The following is a 23,147-nucleotide window of genomic DNA, read 5'->3' as shown; positions in this document are numbered from 1 at the left end:
TAATGTTGCCAATATTTTTGAACAATTAATACTTATATACAATATACCTTCAAATTCTGAAACTAAAGGTCCACCTACATTTTTTTAGAACTTAAAATAATCATGCAATATTACATTTTTTTATGATTACCGAATAGTGATCATGAATAATGATGAAAACAATTATATATATATAATTATTAAACTGTACCTAAATACCTAATATTATTTTATCATTACCTACAATGGTTCATCATTTATAACTTACAAGTTGAGGTGGACAGTGGTTATTTATTTATTTATTTATTACTGGATCAACTATACTACAACAGATTAAATTAAAATGAATAATATACCTATATAATATTAATTTTTTTGACGCACTAAAAACGTCATTCTCTTCATTTGTTTTGTAATTAAATACAATTAATTTTCACTACCTATTGAATATACATACCTATTTTCTTTATACTTACTATTATTATTGTAAAAATACATTATTTATTTTATACAATATTATTTATACAATTTCATTGGATTTCTTTAGAATGCCAATGCTATGTTAGTAAAATTATAAGAAGTTTATTATTTAAATAACTCGTTAGAAATGTTAAACCAAATATGTTTATTCATTAATAAGTATATTATTTTAAAATAAAGTACCTAGGTAATACAAAATAAAATATGAATTTTTGAGTACCTATTGTAAAAAAAAATAGTTACGTCTATTATTTATTTGATATTGAATAAATAAATAATTATATATATTTATTATTATACCATGTTTTTTAAATGAATTAATCAAATAGTAGTATAGTACTGAATATTTATTAAGAGAAAACTTGGATATGATAATTTATTTATTTCCATTGCATAGGTAGTACATAGGTAGTTACATAATATATTATATAAATTAAGTTATATTTTTAACACCAATAAATGTATGCATAATTTAACCAAATTTTTTTTCTCAAACAAATAATATAGGTTCAAAATATATGTAATAAATCAAGTTTTTCAAATATTAAGATTTTTAAACTTAAATTAAAAAAATACTTACACACACTTTATTGGACAAAAAAAAAATCACAATAGTAAACCACAAGTCGCAAATGTAATTTTGTCAAATGCAATATCGTAAAATGTATAAATAAGTATCGGTAATATAACTTACTGTAATGACCCCTACTTACTACTAGCGCTCTACAGATGTGGTGAAATAGTGTACTAAGCCCGTAACGAGTTCTGACCGCAGCTATCAATGCAATTTAGGCGACCGATAGCCATAGATATTAAAGATAATTTAATAGCTAACCTGTATATCTTAAACCGTGTTTAAAACTTTTTTATCTATGGTTTTAGCACCGGCTTATAACCCTGGTCTAAATATTATAACCGCGGTATCTATATTATTGATAATGGACTATTTACCATGAGTTATCAATAGTCAATACTGACTACTGAATCCACGGCGAGTTTACCGTCTCTTCACCATTACCGATACTCTAGTTTATAATATTCAGACATAATATTTAGACTTTTAATTAATGTTTTCTTCTAATCATTTAAGTATTAAATATTGTGCTTTAAAATCTCGCAGATTTATTAGACATCACATAATATGGTCTTAAGCTGTTCGGTACAAAAGTGTGAGAACAAGTTAATAAAAGGAAATGGAATTATTTTTCATCGGTAAGGTCTATAAATATGAATCATTAATTCATTAACACTTTAATTGATATTCTATAACACGTCGTATTAATGATAAACTACAAGACATACTATAGATTTAAAAGATGATTTTAAAATCATTATCTTGTCCTATATTTCTCATAGTTATTGGTATATTAATACGTTATACATGGAAAAACCCATTTCTCAATTTATGTGTACAAAATGATTATACCTTTTTTTAATGCAAATTTTTATTATTTATCAAATCCAATTCAAGCTATTTATTATTGTTTATGTTTACCTAAAAACAAAGAATTGTGTAATACTATAATTGGTATTGTTCATGAAATATAATACCACGATTATTTTAAATTAAAAATTATATACCTATTATTAATTTCGCATTTTATATTTCAGACTTCCTTTGCATGATAAAGAATTACTCAAGAAATGGTTGAAAGCATTAAAAATTGATAATTGCACCCCAACTAAGCATTACAATGTTTGCAGTGAACATTTTATCGAAGATGATTACAAAAGGTCTCCAACCGGAGTTAAATTAGCAGATTTGTTATGCAGTGCAGTTCCTTCAATTTTTTCAGATAGTTCAAATGCAAAACAAAAGCCATGTTCTTTAACGAATAAGTAAGTTTGAATTAAAAATATACAGATGTCCAGACTAGGTAGAAAAGTGGCATTTAGATACATTATCCATTTGAATACTACTATATTATGTTTGTATAAAATATCATATATGCTACACATAATTAAATATTTAATAAACGTTTGAAATACATTCCAATGTCTGTATGCATTTAAGTATTCGACTTTTTAATATTATTAAAAATAATTGTTTCAGAAGAAAATCTAAAGTCTTGGAAAATTTAAACACCAAACAATCGAAAAAAATAAAAAATAAAACATTACCTCATACAATCAGCACGTATGTTTTTTCTTAATATGCGTAAATTTTATTTGTATATATTATGTATTTTTTTGTTACTTTAGATAAGAACAAGGTAATATTAAATATTAATATATCTATAATGAATACAGATGAATGTATGTTAGTAAAAAATATTTTTAAGCAATATAATTTGAAATGGAAAAATGATGATAAAGATAATGATACAATTTCGAAAAATCTTGAGTAAGCTTTGAATTGATTTCACGATTTAATAAAAAAATTCTTATAAACTTAAAGTCTTATTATCGGTATGGAGACGTTTCAACATTTATTGTCACCTGAACATTTGTCACTCAATTCACTTGGAAGGTAAGACTATTACCAACCAAATACAATAATTGTTAAGAGGATGTCAGCACACTATTTATTGTCTCTCTTTGGCCCACGCGTAACATAGACAAAACGCATTAACATTTTTTCTATTTTTATATAATCTTTGAGTAAAATCACCCAGTACAAAAAAGATAGAGACTAACATTATTGAGGGAATGACATATCGATTTTATATTTGATTGTTATTTGACTTTGTATTTGACTTACAAAATAAACAAAAAAAGGGTTTAAATTGTTTTGAGACAATATTTAGACAAATTGATATGTCATTCCCTCAAAAATATTATTCTCTATCTTTTTTGTAATAGGTGATTTTACTCTAAGATTAGTTAAAAACATAGAAAAAATGATTCTGCGTAATGCATTTTGTCTATGTTGCAGCTAGGCTAGAGAGAAAACAAAAAGTGTGCTTACTCCTCTTAAAAATCATATCAATTATCCAACTAAGCTTTAATTAATGTTTTTTTTTTCTTTGTTGTATACTATATGTATGTTTATGGTGACATGTCCATTATGTTATCAACAAAACAACTTAATAAACATTTTTCATATTCACTGTAATTTAAATGTATACGTATTTTAGAAGTACTCTTTAAGCCACTCTCAATCTGTGGTGTTATTTCCGTTTTTATTAGACTAGGGCAACTTTTCACTGCTTTTCAAACAAATTTTTACTGAGATTCTCATAGCATAGTGCCATAGTGATCAAGTGGGGGGAAGGAGTAAATGTGCCGACTTAAGGTTGATGTAAATACTAGACTGGGGCAAGTTCCCCAGTTGCCACCCCCTCCCCCCCCCCCAAATGATGCCACTGTTCTCAATCTGTATTAATCAATAGAAAATAAAATAAAATTACAATCAGTATTTCCTTTACTTTTAATCTAAAATATCTTAATATTTATTTATTTTTGTCTGGTTCTCTATGCCATTGTAGGGTGTATTCACATTAAAGCATTCATAGGTGTATGACAGTTTATACAATATTTTTTTATTTTAACTGTTTTCTGTACTTCCCTTCAAATCTAAATTTGAATTTTAAGTGAACAATAAATTATTAACAAAAATGTAGATCAACCTTTTGATTAAAAATAATCCAAGTGGCAAATGTTCAGATGGTGGTTGACAGTTGTCAATGCTTATTCATGTCTCAGTCTAATAAATTGCAATGAAAAAAAATTATCCATTTCAGTATAGTAAACTTTTAATAGGTACTTCTTAAAATAAGAAAATACTTTTATAAATTGCTTATATAGTTGAATTTTATTTTATTTTTCAATTTTTTTGGGCATTTAACTGTGAAGATAATATACAGTAAGTCCCAAAAATCCCGTATCACCCTGTGGAAAATCAATATATTTAAATGCAGTTTTTTTTTACAGTAATAAATATAAAAATTCTGATTGAATTTATTTTCAAAAATTCAAAAATGATCAAACATTTTTTTATTATAAATTAGTTTATAAAATAAAAGTTAATAAAAGTTTATAAAATTTCCAAGATAGCCATTTTGTTGATTGTATTTTTTAAAACAGTTAAAAAAAAAAAAAAATATTAAAATGTAATAAAAAGTTCCCAAGTTAAAGCTAATTATTATTTTGAAAGTCTAAGAATAATAGTTATGTTACCTATGCATACGGCATTAGCAAAATATGATTCGAATGTTAATTATAAGTTATAACAATCATGCTGATTTTTCGACTAAAATTAAAAATAATAATTAGCTCTAACTTGGGAAATTTTCATTAAATTAAAATTTTTGTTTTAAGTTTTTTAAAAAATACAATCGAAAAAATGGCTATCTTGGAAATTTAAAAACTTATTTGTCTAAAAAAAATTGAATATTATGCTATTTAATCAGAATTCCCATACTAATGACTGTTAAAAATCTGCATTTAAATAATTTGATTTTCCATTGAGATACTAAGGGTGATACGAGAATTCTGGGACATATTGTATTGTAGCACTTGTTTTTTTACTTTGATTTTGGAATACTCATTAGTAGCAATATTTTTTATAGGGAATGTTACGAACCAGTTTGCTTTGTTCCTAGCTGTAAAACACCAAAAGGATTACCACTTTATAATTTTCCATTTGGCGATAAACGTTTATTGGATATATGGGCAGAAAGAACCGGTTTAAGTACAATGTATGACACAGAATTATATTTAACTATAACTATATGTAAAAACCATTTTCATGAAAATTGTTTCCATGATAATTCTATACAGTTAAAACCCTATGCCATTCCATCTGTAAATTTGATTGGTAAGTATATACTATTAAATTCATATTAGCAAATATTATTTGAAAATTGAATAATTAGCGGTTGATTAATTGCAGGGATTATAATAATTATTATTATGATATTTTTATTTATTCATATTATGAAGTTTAATATTGTTTTTAATATAATATTTCAAATGTAACAATGATATGAAATATTATATCAGATTAGTTATTTAGGTAGTTATTTATATGTACATTTTGATTAAAATATTTTTTTTCTGTATAATTTAGATTACTCGGGACCTCCAGATAGTTGTTGTCTAATCAAATCATTACACTCAGATGAAAATTCAGGTATATTTTTAAAAAAATATTTACTGAAGAAAAAAATCATTAATTAAATACAACTATATAATATTCAATTTGAAAAAAAAGACCAAATCTATTTTGTTATTTTGACTTTGGGAATTTTGTTTGTTTAACACTTACTAACATTTCTGTTTATTATTTTCTATTATTGTATACAAATTCTTATCTAATAATGTATTATACAAGTTAAATATTTTACATTATTTAGATTTTAAATTAATCTTTTTTTTTATTATAAGTTATTATAAGCTAACAATTAATATTCAGTCTTTTATTTTGATGTATTATTAATATTTAATAGGTTAGGTGATCCTAATGTCAAAGACCAAACATATCAACATGTTTATAATTTCTTTGTATTACGCAAGTGGTTGCTAAATGACATAGTATTGTTGATTAGATTAGATAAAATAAAAACACTTTGTCATGAACTAAGCCAATTTTTAAACAATTATTCATATTTAACTGTTTATTTTTTCCTAATTGTAGTGATGACTTCTACTGGTGACCGTACATGGGGTTGGTTGGGTAGTACTGAAGAATTTGGAAGACCTCCTGAACCCAATGAGTTTATAGTCATCCCTAAATCTGAAATACACTGTGAAAAGTATGCAGGCTCAAATCATGCTGCTCATTGTTTTATATATGCAGAGAACAATGAAAGAGTATTTGATATTTACAATCCTCGCGCTTCAATTCTAGTAAGTTGTTGAATTGCAAAGAAAACAATGAACATATTGTAAATTAAAATTGTTTTTGGTTTATTTTAGATGCAATTAAGATATGATGGTTATTTTGGATTTCCTGGTGGATTAATTGATGCTGGCGAAGATTTTGTTTCTGCTGTTAACAGAGAAATGGTAGAAGAAATTAATTTAAATACCACCATACATTCTGTCAATCATGATGATCATATAATATCTCATTGGAGTGAGAAAAAAAATCTAGTTTTACACTTTTACAAATTAAAAGTTAATATGACTGATTTGATTGAAATTGAAAGACAAGCTTCACTTGCACGAGATTACGGAACTGAAGTAATTATTTTATTATTTTAATAATTTAAAAAAACTTGAAATAATTTTTAAATAATTGCATAGGTACTTGGTACAATTAGGGTTCCCTTATATACATTGGGCGACCATTACCGTGGATTTCCAGTATTTTTGAATCATAACTTCATTGGTTGTTCTCGGGACCAGCTGATAGCTGCGCTAACATCATTGAATATTTTGACTCCTGAAGAAATTCAACTCGCTTTAAATGCAAATAGTAGAAATATATAATTTTTGTTTATGTATAATAAATATATAGTACAGCATTTATTTTTTTTTCACACAATATTAGATAAAATTGAACAGTATTTATGAGCAAATTACTTTAATGAAACTAGTTAAACTTATTAAAAATATGATATTATTATTAAGGAGCGAATGTCTTAAACGATACTGGATGACATTCTAAATTATTGAGGTTCAGTAAAATACAAGTTTGCGTTGATGAAAAAGACGGCACACTTATAAGTCTTGTAGGTTTGCCTGAAACATTTTATAATATAATTATTAACAAATCTTAATTCAGAGGACGCCACACTCGCATGTTTCCATCTTAAAAAAATACAACAGGAAATTTGTGTTCTGTACAGCCAAATTTGTGTTGTTAGCTTTAAATTAGAATGGTTTGTTGACCTATGGTCAGGTCAATCTTTAAGGTAAGAAAATCTGAGATTCCTTGTTTTCAGTTTTTAAAATATTTAAATTTTTAAGCAAGGTATAATCATTTTTATATTTTAAATACTCATAACCTGCTTGAAAATTAGAATATTGTCAAGAAAACATATAATTCTTTTCCTATTTACAATAAGCCAATCAACTCTTAATATTTGAACTAACAACACAAAATTGGTTCTGCTAAACTTAAATTTGATATGTTTTACGTTTGCATGAAGGCAACAACACATACGGTTGTAGTGTCCTCTTAATATATTATTTATTTGATCTAAATTAGTGTTATTACCACTGCCATTTGTTTTTAGTGATGTCTGAAATGATTGTTGATTTGATACAAAAAACACATCTGGCATTTCTTTAATTATAAATGGATCTTGTCCTTCGAATGGATAACATGCTAATAACAATAACAATTTATTAATTAAATATAAGTACCTATAAACTAGTGATGGGCAACGATATCGATATTGTGACAAATTTCCGACATCGATATCGTTTTGTATTGTATGATATATCGTGACATTGAAAATAATATTTTTCAAGAAAAATACATGGTATTGACATTTGTAGGTTTTAAGCTATAATAAATTAATAAATAATAATAGCCATCGTGATGAAGATCCACTTAAATGGTGGAAAGAAAATTCAAATTTATATCCAGAAGTCTCAAAATTGGCAAAAAAATATTTGTCGATAGTCGCAACTAGTGTCCCATGTAAACGTCTGTTTAGTGAGGCTGGCAATATAACTTCAAACAAAATAAGTAGACTATCTCCAGATTGAGTTAACAATCTTCTCTTTTTGAACTCTTATTATAAATCCACTAGGACGTCAGACCACACTTTGATAAGAACAATTTTTCAAATTTGAATTCAAGACAATATTAAAATAATTATGAATTTATTTTCTAGGATACAGCTATCGGGGTTGAACACATTTAAGGAGAAGTCAAGAAGGGTTAACATAAAATATAAAAATGTAACAAAATGTATAACAAATTTATTATAAATAAAAATAACTAATAGGTATGTATGTTAAATGTGTACGATGTCGGTGTACCAATAATAAATAATAAATATTAATTAGCTTAATAAAGTAAATTCCTTAGTGTGATATATATTTAGTTAAATGAATACAAAAAGTTTTTTTTTAATTGTTTAGGTAAACATAAAATTATATTTATGATACGATATCGATATCGTAGATATAACGATATCGCGATACAATATTGGAAAAATCTGAACGATCTCGATACAGAAAATTATATCGTTGGCCGACACTACTATAAACTAATAATTTTATTTTCAACTAAAAATAAAAAATCTGAAATTTATTAGTTATGCAGTGTAAACACAATTTTGCGTTATCTTTATAAAATGTAAAGTGTTTACTTTTATTAATTTAAGATGTAATTCCATAGAAATATTTATCCCCAATTGCAGCTTACAAAATACATTATTTTCTCTATAGTGAAAACATCTGAAATTCTAAACAACCGTATACAAGCAAAATAATAATTTCATTGTTAATAATATAAATTATTGTTCAAAATCATGTTCATCACAATATTGTTCAAAATTAATTATAATTTTTTTTTTAAATAAACATACATCTACACAAAAAAAAACTTACGAATCGTATCTGGTGCAGATGGTATTTGATGCCCCCAATCTAATATTTTATCCATAATATCAATTGGATCCTCTAAGTTAGTAAATCTAAAAACATCTTGTACAGTTTGTCCAGATGATCCAATTATGAGATGGCCTTCAATTTCAAACTGATTTGGATTTGTTACTCTGTGTAAACTTGAATATTCAGAAGCCTAAAAAAAGAACCACAAGCAAAAACAGATAGGATTAGTTTATAATACTGTAATAAACAATTTTTATAATTTAATTTTCTACCTAAAATATAATCTATAATATATATAAATATTTAATTAGAACACCAATTGAATGATCTGGTGCAAGAACTGGCTATTTCCATTTTTTTTTGGAAATTCATGTTTTTATATTTTCTGATAAAGAATAATTTTGTCTACATTTCAGTTTAATAAGCATTGCAGGTATCCCTGTCTGTTAGATTGATAATATCATATAAATGCAAATGTCTGATATACATAAGCACAACTAAGTTAGCCACCCAAATATTGGAATGGCCCGCCTAAAATTAATATTATTCAATTGTTCACTTAAATATTAATAAACGTTTTAAAACTCAACTGTAATTAATTTAATTTTAATTTTAAGTATATATTCATTTTATTATGACTATGACAAATATGCTAAATATCAATAGCTGTATGCCTGTTTTTTTTTTTTTTATTTAACTAATGGAAATGATCTGAAAAGTGAAAAGTTGGTGTTCAAAAATGATATTGGTAATAAAAAGACTTCAATTTTATAAAAAAAAATTGGGCAAAAAAATGTTTCCAAATTTGTAAATAATGGTTTATGCAAGTAGCTATTACTTTGCCGATTATATCAGCCACATTAAAACGCTCTTTTTCAGCTATAAGGAGAATAAACTTACGCTTTTCAATAAACCAAAATCGGTTTAGTAACTTATCAATACTACCTTATATTTATAAAGATATTGAGTTTCAAATTGATAAAATATTAAAAATTTTCATTGACAAAAATAAAAGAAAAATTTTATTTAAATGAATAAATATTGGTTTTTTTTTTTTATAATTGTTTTATATTTTGATGTGAATATAATATATGGGGGTTACTTTTTAGGTAATATCAGGTGGGAGCTACAGTTCACTCTCTAACATTTTAAGCCTAGTTGTGCTACTGATTATATACAGAGTTCAGTTCAATAACCTGGGATTATTTTATGCCTCCAAAAGAATTTTAAAATAAGGATATATAGTTCTTGCACTAGAACCCTATAATTAAAAATCAGCAGTTAAATTTAAAATATAAATTTTTGTATCAATTGAGAATAATAATTATAAAATGTTAAAAATATCAAATTTAATTTTACATATTAATATTTACTTTGGGAAATAAACATCTGTGGAATGCTTGTTGAGGTAATGTTCTATCAGTAGGGTCAAATTCTCCAGGCATAATTTGGACATCGACAGTTGACTAAAAAATTGAATAATTATTTTAAAATCTAGATAGTGAAAATAATTAAACTATGCTTACAGCTAATTGGAATAATAGGTCATCTAACTGTTTAATTGCTTGAATGTCTCTAGGAAAATCATCTATCTTGTCACGGTAATTTGGCTTTTTCATTGGAGTACTACGTATACTATTTCCTGATTAAAAAATAAAGATTGAAATATTAAAATACTAATATTTTCATACACTTCAAAAAAAATTACCAGCTATTAAAACTTGTACAATTTTTGAGACTTTACTATTTTCTTTTTTATCACCCAGTAAACCGTTTATCCAATCCACGAATAACTGTACTTGAAAATGAGTAGCAATATTAGTGGCTAATTCTAAACCACTTATTAAAACAAGAAACCTACAAAAATAAACTTGCATTATGGATATATTTATACTTTATGAGACATCTTTTTTTTTTGCAAATTTACAAATTTTTCCTTTTGAAACTGATGTAGTTAAGTACATTAAAAACGATGGTGAAGTCATAGTTTGGCGGTTGGGCATAATTTAAAAGTTAGTATATAAGGATTAGGGAAAATGATAAGAGTGGATATATGGCGGTTACTCTGTAACCAACTTGAGGAATATTTTCAATATTTTTGTCCAAGCACAGTGCAGCGAGCGAGTGACCACGCGGGCATCACTGACGTCCCCCCCCCCCCCCCCCCCCAAAAAAAAAGGGTGTCCCGTAAAGTAGTAAAGTTCCGCATTATGTTTAAGAGATTCTTACAAAAATATATGTACATATTTAATAAACGTTATACCTATCATCTCCCGAACTACGAGTAGTGAGTGCTTTATATGCAGCTGATGGTGTAGGCCAACAAAAATCCAGTACGTCAAATTTACCGCCATCTTGAGGAATACCTTTTACTGCTATAATACATCCAGTCATAATATTATTTAAAGATAAACTATTGCCATTCAAACCATCAAATGTTAAAGGTACTCTTTGTAATTCATCTTCTAATATAATTTCATCTGTATCGGAAACAAAATGAGTTCTAGGTGGTTGAGGTATCAAATTGTTCTAAAAATATAAACATTAACCAACAATTAAATACATTTATAATGGGTATAATACTATATATTATATTCTATATTACTTCTTCGCTAATTTCTTTCAAAATACTAGGTTTTAGTTCTTGATGTTTAAATAGTGTGCCAACTATAATACATTCTTTGCCGATCTTATCATGCAACTCAGATAATTTATAAATATCACACCTTTCGCCTAATCAAAATAAAAATCACATTTATGACGAGTCTAAATGAGTATAATATTATCATATAAATTATAAACTAAAAACTATTATTGAATTGTATCAATAGACATAAAACATTTGTCTTTAAATAAAAACATCTGAATGTAGGTTGTATAAAATGCTTTATGGAGTAAAATCTTGAGAAGACGAAACCATCCACATCCTACAGTAAATATTTTATAAATTAGTCACATCAATACACAGCCGACACAATTCCATTTTAATATCTTGGACTAAATATCCTTTTGGGTATTCTATCTACAAGTTTGACAAAAAAAGACCGATAAAGTCCTGCCAAAAGAGTGTATAAATCTGGAGTTTGGAAACAAATTTTACTGTTCACATATTTTATCATGCACACTGCATTACACATATTATATTTATTTTTCGTTCTAAATTCCCATTTCCCATCATAAATTTGTGTTGAATTGTACATGGGATACATAATATTATTATTTACTCAAGTACCTTTTATTTTTAATTTAAAGATTTTGCTCATTTTGGCACTGAACAATTAGAGGGAATAACTTAACTATTATGAATTAAAAAAGAATTTCAATTTTAAAAATTTAAAAAAAAAAAGTTCAGATTAGGCGTAAAAAATTTGTGATTAACGAATTTTCGTTTTAAGTTATAATCTATTGGCCTTATTAGTCAAAGCAGAAATTTATAATTTCATGACCAATAAAAAAAAATGATTATAATAATCTATTTGTGGTTCAATTCCTAATACAATCCGAAAAAGTAAAACATAGTACCTACCTAACAATAAGTGGTCACTAACATACAATATTAAAATTTGGTGTTTAAGGGCTTTCTTTCGTCGGGGATTCATATTCTGGAATTAATGATAAGATTAAAAACACATATTATGTATCATGTTATTATACCCCATTTTTGTTGTATTTTCTCTTGAAGAATGTCTCTCATCTGCACCAGTCTGTGGGCGTAAATGTGTGCAAACTGTCTGGTGTAGTTGACATCCTTCAGGTGGAACACCGACGACATGTCAGCGTAATTGAACGACGACCGTTCAAATTCCGTTTGATCGAAGTTGCCAACGAATTCAGGCATGTTGACTTTCGAAAAATAATTGCCGGTAAATTCGTAAAATTCCTTTAAGAGCTGTAAGCACTAAAAAAATACATCAGTGGTCGATGTTAGGTAATTGTAAAAATACACCACTCGACAACCGAAAGAAGAATACATACCCTATGATGCGATGAATCAACTGATATTTTAAGTAATTACTATATAATTATTATTATTATCTACAAGCTATGAAAGCACGAATTACAATGTTTATTAACGAATACGAAGATATAAAAAATATACGATATAAGATACGAATACGAAGATATAAGGATAACGACTTTTAAGACTAGTGACTTGTCTAGTATTATACTTCTCAACTTAAGTGCAACTAATAACTATACTTTGTACTAAACACTAAATACTGTCCGCAGATCGTTACTCCGTGCTACGAGACATTGAGATTTAAGAAATAAGTCTAATCACTATCACAAACATGAACCCCATTATAGGTGAAAATGAGCGGGAAAAAATCTGGTAGATGTTAGGAACGGCAACGACGACACTGACAGACTAATACAATTTCCTTGGGTTTCTAAAACATCAATAATATTAAAATTGGAAAGAAAATTATCTTGATAAGAATAAAAATTGAATTGATAAGCGGAATAGGGAAGTTTATCCATTGTTTATGTTTTTCCTACGCCTAAATGTGTGTTATGTTCAGAACTAAATAGTAAATGGTTAATTGTTATACAAATGAACAAACCCGTATTAACTATGATCACATAAGTCGCACGACAGTAGACAAGCAAATTCGTACACTCTTGCTCATACATGGAGACCAATTTCGCCGAGGTCGAGCACAGAGCCATCGAGTACTTAAACCACAAACAATGGAGCAACGCGTTTTTCTGTTTCGACCAGTTGTTGGAAAACGCTGTGGCCAAAAGCTTGCCATCGGAACGATTCGTCGGCTATCTATTAGGCCGGTCACAGTGCAGTCTGGAATTGAAAAAATATGATGACGTTATTCACGATTGCCGACACATCATATCTATGCTAACTGACGATGAAAATGCGTATAGCTCACGTGTGCGACGTAATCTAGTCAACGCGCTGTTTGCATTGAAAAGATATGGCGAAGCTGAACAAGCTGCCTTGGAATGGGTCGTGAGGTCGGACAATAGCAGTGAGGCCAAAAAAATGTTGGACACTGTACGCTTGGTGTGGAGTATGTCAAAAGAAGACATACCTACACCAGTACAGACATTAGAAGATCAGTTGAATCAGATCAACGAGGATCTGCTGTTTGGAGATAGACTAGATTCTTGGATTGCTACTGGTGTCAGGGAGCAAAGTCGAAGGAATAGAAAGCATCCCGTTGAACTAGTTGACGATGAAAAAATGGTTGGCCAACTATTTGAGTCATCTAGTAATGAAAATAATGGCATACAACATTTTGAAAGAAACAGCCAATTCTTTGAACGGTTTAATGGGGCTGGTAAGCAATAATTTACCATTATAACATATGGTTTCAGTTATACAACTTATTCAAATATTGTTTGCTCCTTAGGACAAGAAAATGGTATGACTTACTCTAATATAGCTAAGCATAATGGTGAATCATATGATTTAAGAACAAATTATCAGTCAAAAGTCACTGAAGTTTTCCAAGAACCAACTAGTGAGTTATTTATTGACTGTAATAAGATGAATAAACAAAATATGTTATAATAAGTAATTAAATAATTTATTTTATCATTATTTATACATATTAATTAAAAATACATTTTTTGATAAATATTGCCGGACAACTGATAATTTTTGTATTTATTTATTTCCATAAGCTTTTATATTAAAAAGATTATTAGGTGTTTAAAATATGTAATTTAAAATAATACTTTAGTTCATATTTATTAAAATGACAATTTATATTATTCTCAATTAATATGTAGGTACTATTTCACTAATAGTAAGTTGCACACAAATTGAATTTAATGATTCACTAAAGTTGAATAGACAATCATAAGCATTAAATCATGTTTGAGCTTGACCATTATCTCACTATTGATTTGTTAAAAATGTAGTGATAGTTTATGTAATCCAGCATAAACATGGTTACTTGCCAAATAATAGATACAATTTTTTTAAATTCTTATAATATATGTAGAAATCTAATTGATTTTGTATTTATTAGATATTAACATTAAAACATTAAAATTACAACTAAAATAATAATGATTTAATCTAGGAACTAATATTTTTTATTTAAACATATTATATATCTCATTGGTTTTATTCAAAACTTTACTTTTGTACTGCGGTTTGTTAGTCTTTTGTTACAATAAAATACCAAATTTAAATACATTAATATTATAATTTATTGAGCTGACACTATTCTGTCCCATACTTCTAAAACCACACTATGAATTCCGCTCATGTGTTTTTAATAAATAGCTAATATATGTGTCATCCGCTTACACATACACTAGAAAAGTTGTAACACATTGATTTAAAGAAATATATTCTTAAATTGATATATAAGTATATATTGTATATATATATATATTGTATACTATTGAAATATTTAATTTTTTTTTCTTGACACTTACACAGTATAAATATAATTCAATTAGTTTGAAAAGGTAAAAAACATTTATAGTATGGGGAGTGAAATTTGAGAGAAATTTTTATTCTGATCACAAGAATACCTACTAAAAAATATAAAATCTACAAAAATAAATAATATTATACATGTACAGCCATCCTCTTACTTGCCCACCTTGTTGATTTACTGTCGAGCGTACGTATTGAAATTATTGATACAAAACTATTTTAGGTATAAGCATTTAACAATTTAAGTTTGTTTTTAAATCAGGATTAAAATTATTCTATATTGCTAAAGTATCACATAAACTATATATTAATCCACTACTGTATATTTATCTTTATTTCTAATGTTAATAGCTGTTTTATCCCTATTTTCAGTAATTATAATACAGAAAACTAATCATTAATAATATAATTTTTAGGAAAGGAGAAGCAAACAGAGTTAAAATTTCCAAAGAAAAATGAAATGAGATATTCTTGTACATATTGTGGTATATCATTCCATTTAGAAAATCAACTCCGGGCACATTGTGCTACTGAAAACCACCAAACAGTAATAATGTCTGATGAAGGACGTGATTGGAAATGGCGTCCACCCCCACGAGGATTCTCTTCTGAATGCTATACGTACGATTACTTGGTTCATTTATTAATTAATCACTTTATTAATGATTTAACATTTTAGCTTATGTGAAGCTTTTTCGGAAGGAGAAGGAACAGAAAACTCTTGCAAGTATGGTGCTCAGTGTGTTGAAGCACATGGCATGGAAGAATTAACTGAATGGAAAGAAAGATTTGAGTACAGACGAATGAAATTGCAACGTGCTAGTGAAAATAAACTTTATGGGAAATCTTATACAGAGCAGTTATTAGAAAGGTAAATCAATAATTTAAATTTAATTGAAAATAGATTTTATCAATGTTATTATTGTTATTAATACTATTGCAGGTGGGTACAGTCAACAAATCCAGAGAAAATTATGCGTGAAAGTTTGGACAGTGTTGTCGAATCTCATGATTGTGACTTAGTAACTACTGTTGAATCTAAAACTAGTAACCGTGAATGGACCTTTGTCCTAGAAACAACTTCATCTCTTCAAGCTGTGGCTTTACTTCAAGATACTTATCGTAATCATTTTTCTCTAACACATATTTTGGTTGATAATGGTTTACAACAAGTTGCTTTTGATATGGAACCACCAAATGATCAAGAATGGGTATCTCAAGCTCAGCATCCTGTTTCTCAGTCTTTGTCTTCCAAATTAAGACATCAGATAAAAGTTTATTTTACAACAAATATTTATGGAACCTTTAGACAAGCAGTAGTGTTTGATTTTGGTCTTGGTCCTGTTCTGGTTAAACATCTTTGTGTAGACGTAATACCTGTGACAGATTGTGGTAAAGTCAAAGAAATTCACAAAGAATTAATATTATCCTCTATGGAACGATGGAACCCAAATAATTCAAATATTGTGGAGTTTCAATCATCAATTGGACCTACTCAAGTGCATGATGATAGAGAGAGAGAGCAAAATTTACTATTGAGTTATTCTGCACCTTGTCCTTCCACTTTTTCTTTAACTCATACAACTATTTCAGAGAAAAAACTTACAAGGAACAATTATAGAGCAAGAATTCATGAGTTATTATATGTTGAAGAACTTGCACGTTATGAACAAGTATTTATTTTTTTATTTTTATTTTTTTTATTTATGCTAATATTAATAACTTAATATGTATTGTTTGATTTTAGGTGGCCAGATACAATTTGACTGCAAAATTGCAATTGGCTAGCTGCTATCTACTCTCACCTAGTGGCGTTGCAGCCAGTACAGCAAAATATTCTCATAATAATGAGTTGTTTGCATTATTACAACTAGGAACAGATGTATCTGAAGACACTTCTGCCGGAAGATTAATATTAAATAATTGTACCACTGTATATCTTTCCCCATCTAAAGGTAAAAACTATTTAGTTGTATAATATTTAAATTATTATTTTTAACATGTAATATTATTTCAGACAAAAAGTCATCTGATGAAAAGCGAACTGTTCATGAAGCACAAATTGAAGATAAAGGGAAAAACGTTATCTATCTTAGATTATCTGCTAATACAGTTACTGGTCTTGGTCTTAAAGCAGACACAAATGTAAAATTTGATGTTCAGTTTCAACTAAATCGAATACCGTACTGTGAATGGCATTATGCTATTGATCATATAGCTGACTTCAAAATTATCTTTCCTGACACTTTTTTGGAACCAATTATACCATGGAGTCCAAAGCGACAATGGGTAGAAATAATTGACAAAAAATTAAATGTAAAACAAAGAGAAGCTGTTATTGCTATCACAACTCCTACAAACATTAGTTTACCTCCAATACTAATTATCGGTTTGTTCATAAAATATTAAAAATATTTTTTTTTCAAAAAGTTTTAAATATCTGTTTTTTAGGGCCATTTGGTACGGGCAAGACTTATACTTTAGCCCAAGCTATTAAACAAACATTATTACAAGATAATACAAGAATCTTAGTTTGTACTCATTCAAATAGTGCTGCAGATTTATATATAAAAGACTATTTACATCCATATGTTGAGGATGGGCATACAGAAGCAAAGCCATTGAGGATATATTATCACAAGCGTTGGGTGTCCACTGTTCACAGTACTGTTCAAAAGGTGATAAAATCTAACATCTATAAATATATATTAAAAATGCATGATAATATTTTCTAAAGACTTTTAATATAATTTGGGTTTTGTCTTCTAAGAGTCAATATAGTGTGTTGTTGGTTAAATGTATGATGAAAACATAATATTATTTAGACACAAAATAATCCCTGGACTTCTCAATTTTTCCACTAATTCACTACATTTCAAATTCTAATATAAACTAAAGTTTTAGCCTATACATTTTTAACTAATTTCAATCACTCTTTATCATCCAAAATATTAATTAAAATATTTTTTTTAAATTTAAACTGGGGTTCCTAGCTTCAAATGTGATGTGTAAGATATGATGTTGTCTAAGCCAGTGATTAAACAATAAACTCATTCAAATATTTTTAAATATAATTTGTCCTCTATACTTTCTCTACAGAGATTCAGAGTGTATTAATATGATATCTCAATACTTGTTTAAAATTCTAGAACTACTACAACTAATAAAATGAAAAAATGTAATTAAATATTTTATTTCAAAAGCCAAATCCTCATTGATTCAAATATTACTATAGTTTTTAAATTATAGTTACATCTATGTTTTTATTCTCTAACATAGTAACATATTATAATATTATGGTGATAGATAGATTATAATATGACTGAAATTATAGTATGTGGTACAATTGTTTTAAAATATGTACTCAATTTTTGTCTTTACAGTACTGTATTTTGGATCAAAATGGTTCATTTAGACTACCGACACTAGAAGAAATCCTAAATTATCGAGTAATTGTAGTGACATTAAGTATTTCCATGTTTTTGTCATCTGTTGGATTGAAAAAAGGTATATTTCCATTTTATAACACTTATAAATATTAACTAAAGAAATTTATTTTCAAAGGTCATTTTACGCATATTCTTTTGGATGAAGCCGCACAAGCAATGGAGTGTGAAGCCATCATGCCATTAGCACTTGCTAATACTGATACACGGATTGTTTTAGCTGGAGATCACATGCAGGTAATTTTGAATGACAATCTAATAAATATTAAATTAATATTTGCCAATTATTAAAAATTTTAGTTAAGTCCGGAAATATTTTCAAAATTTGCCAAAGAAAGGAATTTACATGTATCACTGCTAGAACGCCTTTATGATCACTATCCTGGACAATTTGCTTCTAAAATATTATTGTGTGAAAATTACAGAGCACATGAAGCCATAATACATGTATGTTTCCATTATTATCTTGGTGGAAAAAATGTTTATTAACTTGTAGAGTTAATTCCACAAACTTTTATTTGTTTATTAGTTTACGTCTGAATTGTTTTATGAACAAAAACTTGTGAGCAAAGGCAACCAACCACAGCATGATAGTTTGTACCCTTTGACATTTTTTACAACTCGTGGAGAAGATATACAAGATAGTAATTCAACTGCATTTTACAATAACGCTGAAGTTTATGAAGTTGTTGAACGGGTATCTGAGCTACGGAAAAATTGGCCAGTTGCATGGGGAGCATTTGATGAACATTCTATAGGTATCATGACTCCTTATTCAGATCAAGTGTTCAGAATTAGATCAGAACTACGTAAACGACGTATGGGTGGCATATCTGTTGAAAGAGTGCTTAACGTACAAGGTAAATAATTATTACATAACGTGTTACAAATTCTTAAGTTACTTGTTAAAGTGGAGTTCGGTATAACCCCCCTTTGGTATTTTTTTTATTATGCATTTAAATAAATAAAAAATGAATGCAATTTTTAAAATATCTCTATATAATATATATATTTAATATTTATTATATAATTTAATTGTTTAATGTAACCCCTCCCATTGAAAATATCTTTGTATACTTCTGACTAGTTAGAATACAAATTAATGCTATTTTTATATTTAGGCAAACAGTTCAGAGCAATATTTCTGAGTACTGTACGTACCAGGCGGACTTGTTTGGCGAATAATGTAGGAGGAGGTGAGAAATCTAACAGTGGTATAAACAAACTTGGCATGGATGATATGGACTATGGATTTTTATCCAACTCAAAGTTGCTAAACACTGCCATTACCCGTGCACAGAGTCTTGTTGCAGTGGTTGGAGACCCTGTAGCACTTTGTTCAATTGGACGATGCAGAAAAGTCTGGGAACGGTTCATTCAAATATGTGATGAAAACCATAGTCTTAATGGTATCACATGGATTCATTTACGAAATTTGTTAGATAACCTCGAATTAAAGAAGTCTTACATTTTGAACCCTTTGGCTCCAGAATTTGTACCCAGGCGTTACCAGCAAGAGTCTTATATAAAAATTCCTCAATCTTTGGCAACTTTTAATGCGGCTATACCACCGCCACCCATAAGGTTTTCTCAACCACCACCTTTATTTTCTTCACCCATATTTCCATTCCCATTGTATATACCTTCTATCACTCAACCACCTCCGCCTGCTTTTATTTCTCTGCGACAACCAATCATGAATCCTTCCCAAATGTGGCCACTTGGTCCACTAACAACAACTGCTCCAAACCTTTTTCCGAGACCTATTATCCAGCCACCAATACAAAAACCAAACGATGAAGAAATTCGACCACCCCCAGGTTTGGTGCCTCCACGCAACCCAGGTCTAGTTCACTTGGTTCAAAATGGGCATGCTGATCTTCAGTTTGTTCAGAATACTGCTGGAGTGACACCTGTAAACTTGCCTTCTCCAAATATGATTGTACCAAACGCCAATTTGATGGGACTTCAAGATCAATTCAACAAAATGAATATGTCATCACTACAACCATTTGCAATGCAACATCCTTCACTGGTGCAACCATTCAATATTAGGTCAATGGTTGATGTGAACAATAAACATGCTGAAACAATTACATCACAACAGACACAACGCAACAATGATCGATCAATGCTTGAGGTATACATTTACTTGTGAAAGCAATTCTATCCAAATTTAATTTAAACAAAAAAATATTATTCATTATTTCATTTATTTCATTCTAGGGTATGTTACCGCATAACATTAGTATAGAAGAAATGATGAATTCCCAGACAAAACAAGTTGAATGGCTTAAATTTCTAACAGATAATGGTGGTGCTTTAATGGGACAAAAGTATGTGTAGAATCAAGTTCTAGAAAAGTACTTAAACATTAATTAATTGTATTTTATAGGTTTATTGAACTGTTACGGTCTCAAACCCAGTACAAAAAGTCAGCTATCCAACAGCCACCGCCTATTCAACAACCACCTCCAAATATTCCATTGCAAATGAATGTACCTCCTCCAGAAATAGGAAATAGAGTTCCTGATGATTTGTTAAATATTTTGATTCAACAACAGCAAAATCAAAAACAGCAAATCAATCATAATGGTTTTGGGAATCCATCACAGGTAAATTTATATTTATGATATAAAAATATAGATTCTAAATTACATTTTAATAATATTTTACAGGGAATTCCACATTTAGATGGCAGTGGAACAGACGATATGTATAAACCATTGAATAATCAATTTACACTCGGTCAACAACAATCAAATATTGAACAAATTGATCGCACACCACTATATAAGCGACAAGCACAAGCACAACCTAATGGCAATATAATGTTACCAATGAATGGTGATCGTCAGGCATTATCTCCTCAATATCAAGGTATGTCAACATATGCAGATGCATGTAGACAGTCACCAATGGTTGAAGAACGGAAAAATCCCGTAGATAACCAGTTTGGCAATGATCCACAGTGCAATAATGCATTCTATAATTTTTTCAACTGAATGCATTTGTATTAAAATTTTTGTCTGTAATTTTTTTCTTGAATTTTTGACCTAAAATAATTTATATTATATAAATATCAGTAATTAAAAAAACAAAAAAAAATTTAAAAAAAAAAACAAAAAAAGATTTGTATTATATTTATATTATCCTATTGTGCATAGTTTGTAGTTATTGTATTTTCAAATATGATATGAATATATATTATAATATTATATAAAAAACTTATTCATATAAAACTACATTTAATTTTAACAATTATTTTGCGGGTGAACAATTTCATGTTTAATATAGGATTATGATCATTGATCACCTATGAAATTACGTTTAATTATAAAATTTCTTCTGAAAAATGTATGCAATAATAAATAGCAATTGTAATATTTTTTCCGTGTAACTATTTAGGTGTTGTATATGATCGAATATTGGCTATCTTGTAAATAAATTGTATTTTATTGATTTTTTCTGTATAATGAAGTATAAATGTATAACATTATTATTATTATATTATAATAAATATTATAAACCTTTACCATAAACCATGTACCTAAATATATCTAGAGTAGCATGTCAAATTACGGTTTTTGTATTTGTGTAAAATTATTATATATCTAAAAATAAACATAAAATATTCACTAGTAATATTGAATTTGATATGTATATTTATTTTTCCTATATTACAATACTACAATAAATTGACGGAATATCTCAAAGAGAATAATATGTAGTAGCAAAAGGTCACATAATCGACTCCAAAAATATTACATATATACCTATGTCTCTAGAATATCAAACAACAGATTCAGCATATTCCTATCCATCAAACAGATATTCGACTCACTGATAGAAAACACTCCAACAATGAATATAAACAACAAAGTTATCAAAATCCACAGACTAATCAATCCTGCCAAAAGGATAGTTGTATCCCTAGTTTGTCCATCAATACATAACCAAGCCATACTAGAAGCCTTAGAATGCGGAGATATAATTCCTACTTTTCAGGTCAACCACTTTAAAAGTTAAAGCTGGTATAAACATTGATGGATACGACCACATTGCGAGCTTTCGTCGTCGGCTATACTTAAAACATGAAGATACACCAAAACTGCCGGGGTCCTTAACGACTAACCACAACCAAACATTAAACAACTTTTCAACTGACGACACAATAACATGCTTCTTATTCAAATCAACTGCAGGCCCACCTCTAACTCATACAAAAAAAAAGCCACACGTCCTACAGCAGCCACCCCATAGGCGCAAATGGGTGCTAAGCCCCCTCCCCCCCCAAAAAAAAAACCTAGGACATACAATTGTCAATAGAATTGTACAATTGTTGCAATAGTCTGCTTGCCTTTAATATATTC

The 23,147-nt window shown here is 28.2% G+C and overlaps 3 protein-coding genes across 6 annotated transcripts; 2 read left to right on the top strand and 1 right to left on the bottom strand.

The window, feature by feature from the left end:
- The first annotated feature begins 1,436 nt into the window (after window positions 1-1,436).
- On the top strand, window positions 1,437-6,873 carry LOC100166838. Of its 3 annotated transcripts, none has more exons than XM_016805630.2 (8): window positions 1,437-1,671; window positions 2,071-2,298; window positions 2,516-2,596; window positions 4,971-5,218; window positions 5,471-5,533; window positions 6,038-6,249; window positions 6,319-6,585; window positions 6,649-6,873. In XM_016805630.2, exons 1-8 carry the CDS (start codon window positions 1,601-1,603, stop codon window positions 6,832-6,834), a joined length of 1,356 nt encoding a protein of 451 aa, XP_016661119.1. In that variant the 5' UTR covers window positions 1,437-1,600; the 3' UTR covers window positions 6,835-6,873. The 3 variants fall into 3 exon arrangements, with proteins under 3 accessions (XP_016661119.1, XP_001951778.2, XP_008184541.1); XM_001951743.5 differs by having other exon boundaries at window positions 2,513-2,596; XM_008186319.3 differs by lacking the exon at window positions 2,516-2,596 and having other exon boundaries at window positions 1,438-1,671.
- On the bottom strand, window positions 6,856-13,252 carry LOC100164832 (DNA polymerase delta subunit 2). 2 transcript variants are annotated; one of them, XM_001950179.5, is made up of 10 exons: window positions 12,889-13,252; window positions 12,568-12,811; window positions 11,519-11,646; window positions 11,177-11,442; window positions 10,622-10,770; window positions 10,440-10,555; window positions 10,287-10,379; window positions 8,911-9,103; window positions 7,565-7,675; window positions 6,856-7,086 (listed from the first exon to the last, which is right to left on the bottom strand). In XM_001950179.5, the coding sequence occupies exons 2-10, from the start codon at window positions 12,749-12,751 to the stop codon at window positions 6,971-6,973; spliced, it is 1,356 nt and encodes a 451-aa protein (XP_001950214.2). In that variant the 5' UTR covers window positions 12,752-12,811; window positions 12,889-13,252; the 3' UTR covers window positions 6,856-6,970. The 2 variants fall into 2 exon arrangements, 1 of the variants encoding a protein (XP_001950214.2); XR_001679727.2 differs by lacking the exon at window positions 6,856-7,086 and adding an exon at window positions 8,670-8,765.
- A 144-nt stretch (window positions 13,253-13,396) lies between these two features.
- LOC100162754 (probable helicase with zinc finger domain) lies at window positions 13,397-22,419 on the top strand. The gene is made up of 16 exons (XM_001950213.5): window positions 13,397-14,213; window positions 14,286-14,396; window positions 15,745-15,949; window positions 16,008-16,199; window positions 16,272-17,001; window positions 17,076-17,283; window positions 17,346-17,717; window positions 17,780-18,006; window positions 18,712-18,835; window positions 18,893-19,011; window positions 19,075-19,221; window positions 19,304-19,634; window positions 19,896-20,914; window positions 21,001-21,110; window positions 21,170-21,389; window positions 21,453-22,419. The coding sequence occupies exons 1-16, from the start codon at window positions 13,547-13,549 to the stop codon at window positions 21,777-21,779; spliced, it is 5,109 nt and encodes a 1,702-aa protein (XP_001950248.1). The 5' UTR covers window positions 13,397-13,546; the 3' UTR covers window positions 21,780-22,419.
- The last annotated feature ends 728 nt before the right edge of the window (window positions 22,420-23,147 follow it).

Source organism: Acyrthosiphon pisum, chromosome A2, assembly GCF_005508785.2.
Source record: "Acyrthosiphon pisum isolate AL4f chromosome A2, pea_aphid_22Mar2018_4r6ur, whole genome shotgun sequence".
Taxonomy (NCBI): Eukaryota; Metazoa; Arthropoda; class Insecta; order Hemiptera; family Aphididae; genus Acyrthosiphon; species Acyrthosiphon pisum.
Note: the sequence above shows the minus strand (reverse complement) of the source record. Positions and strands in the feature narration are given on the sequence as shown.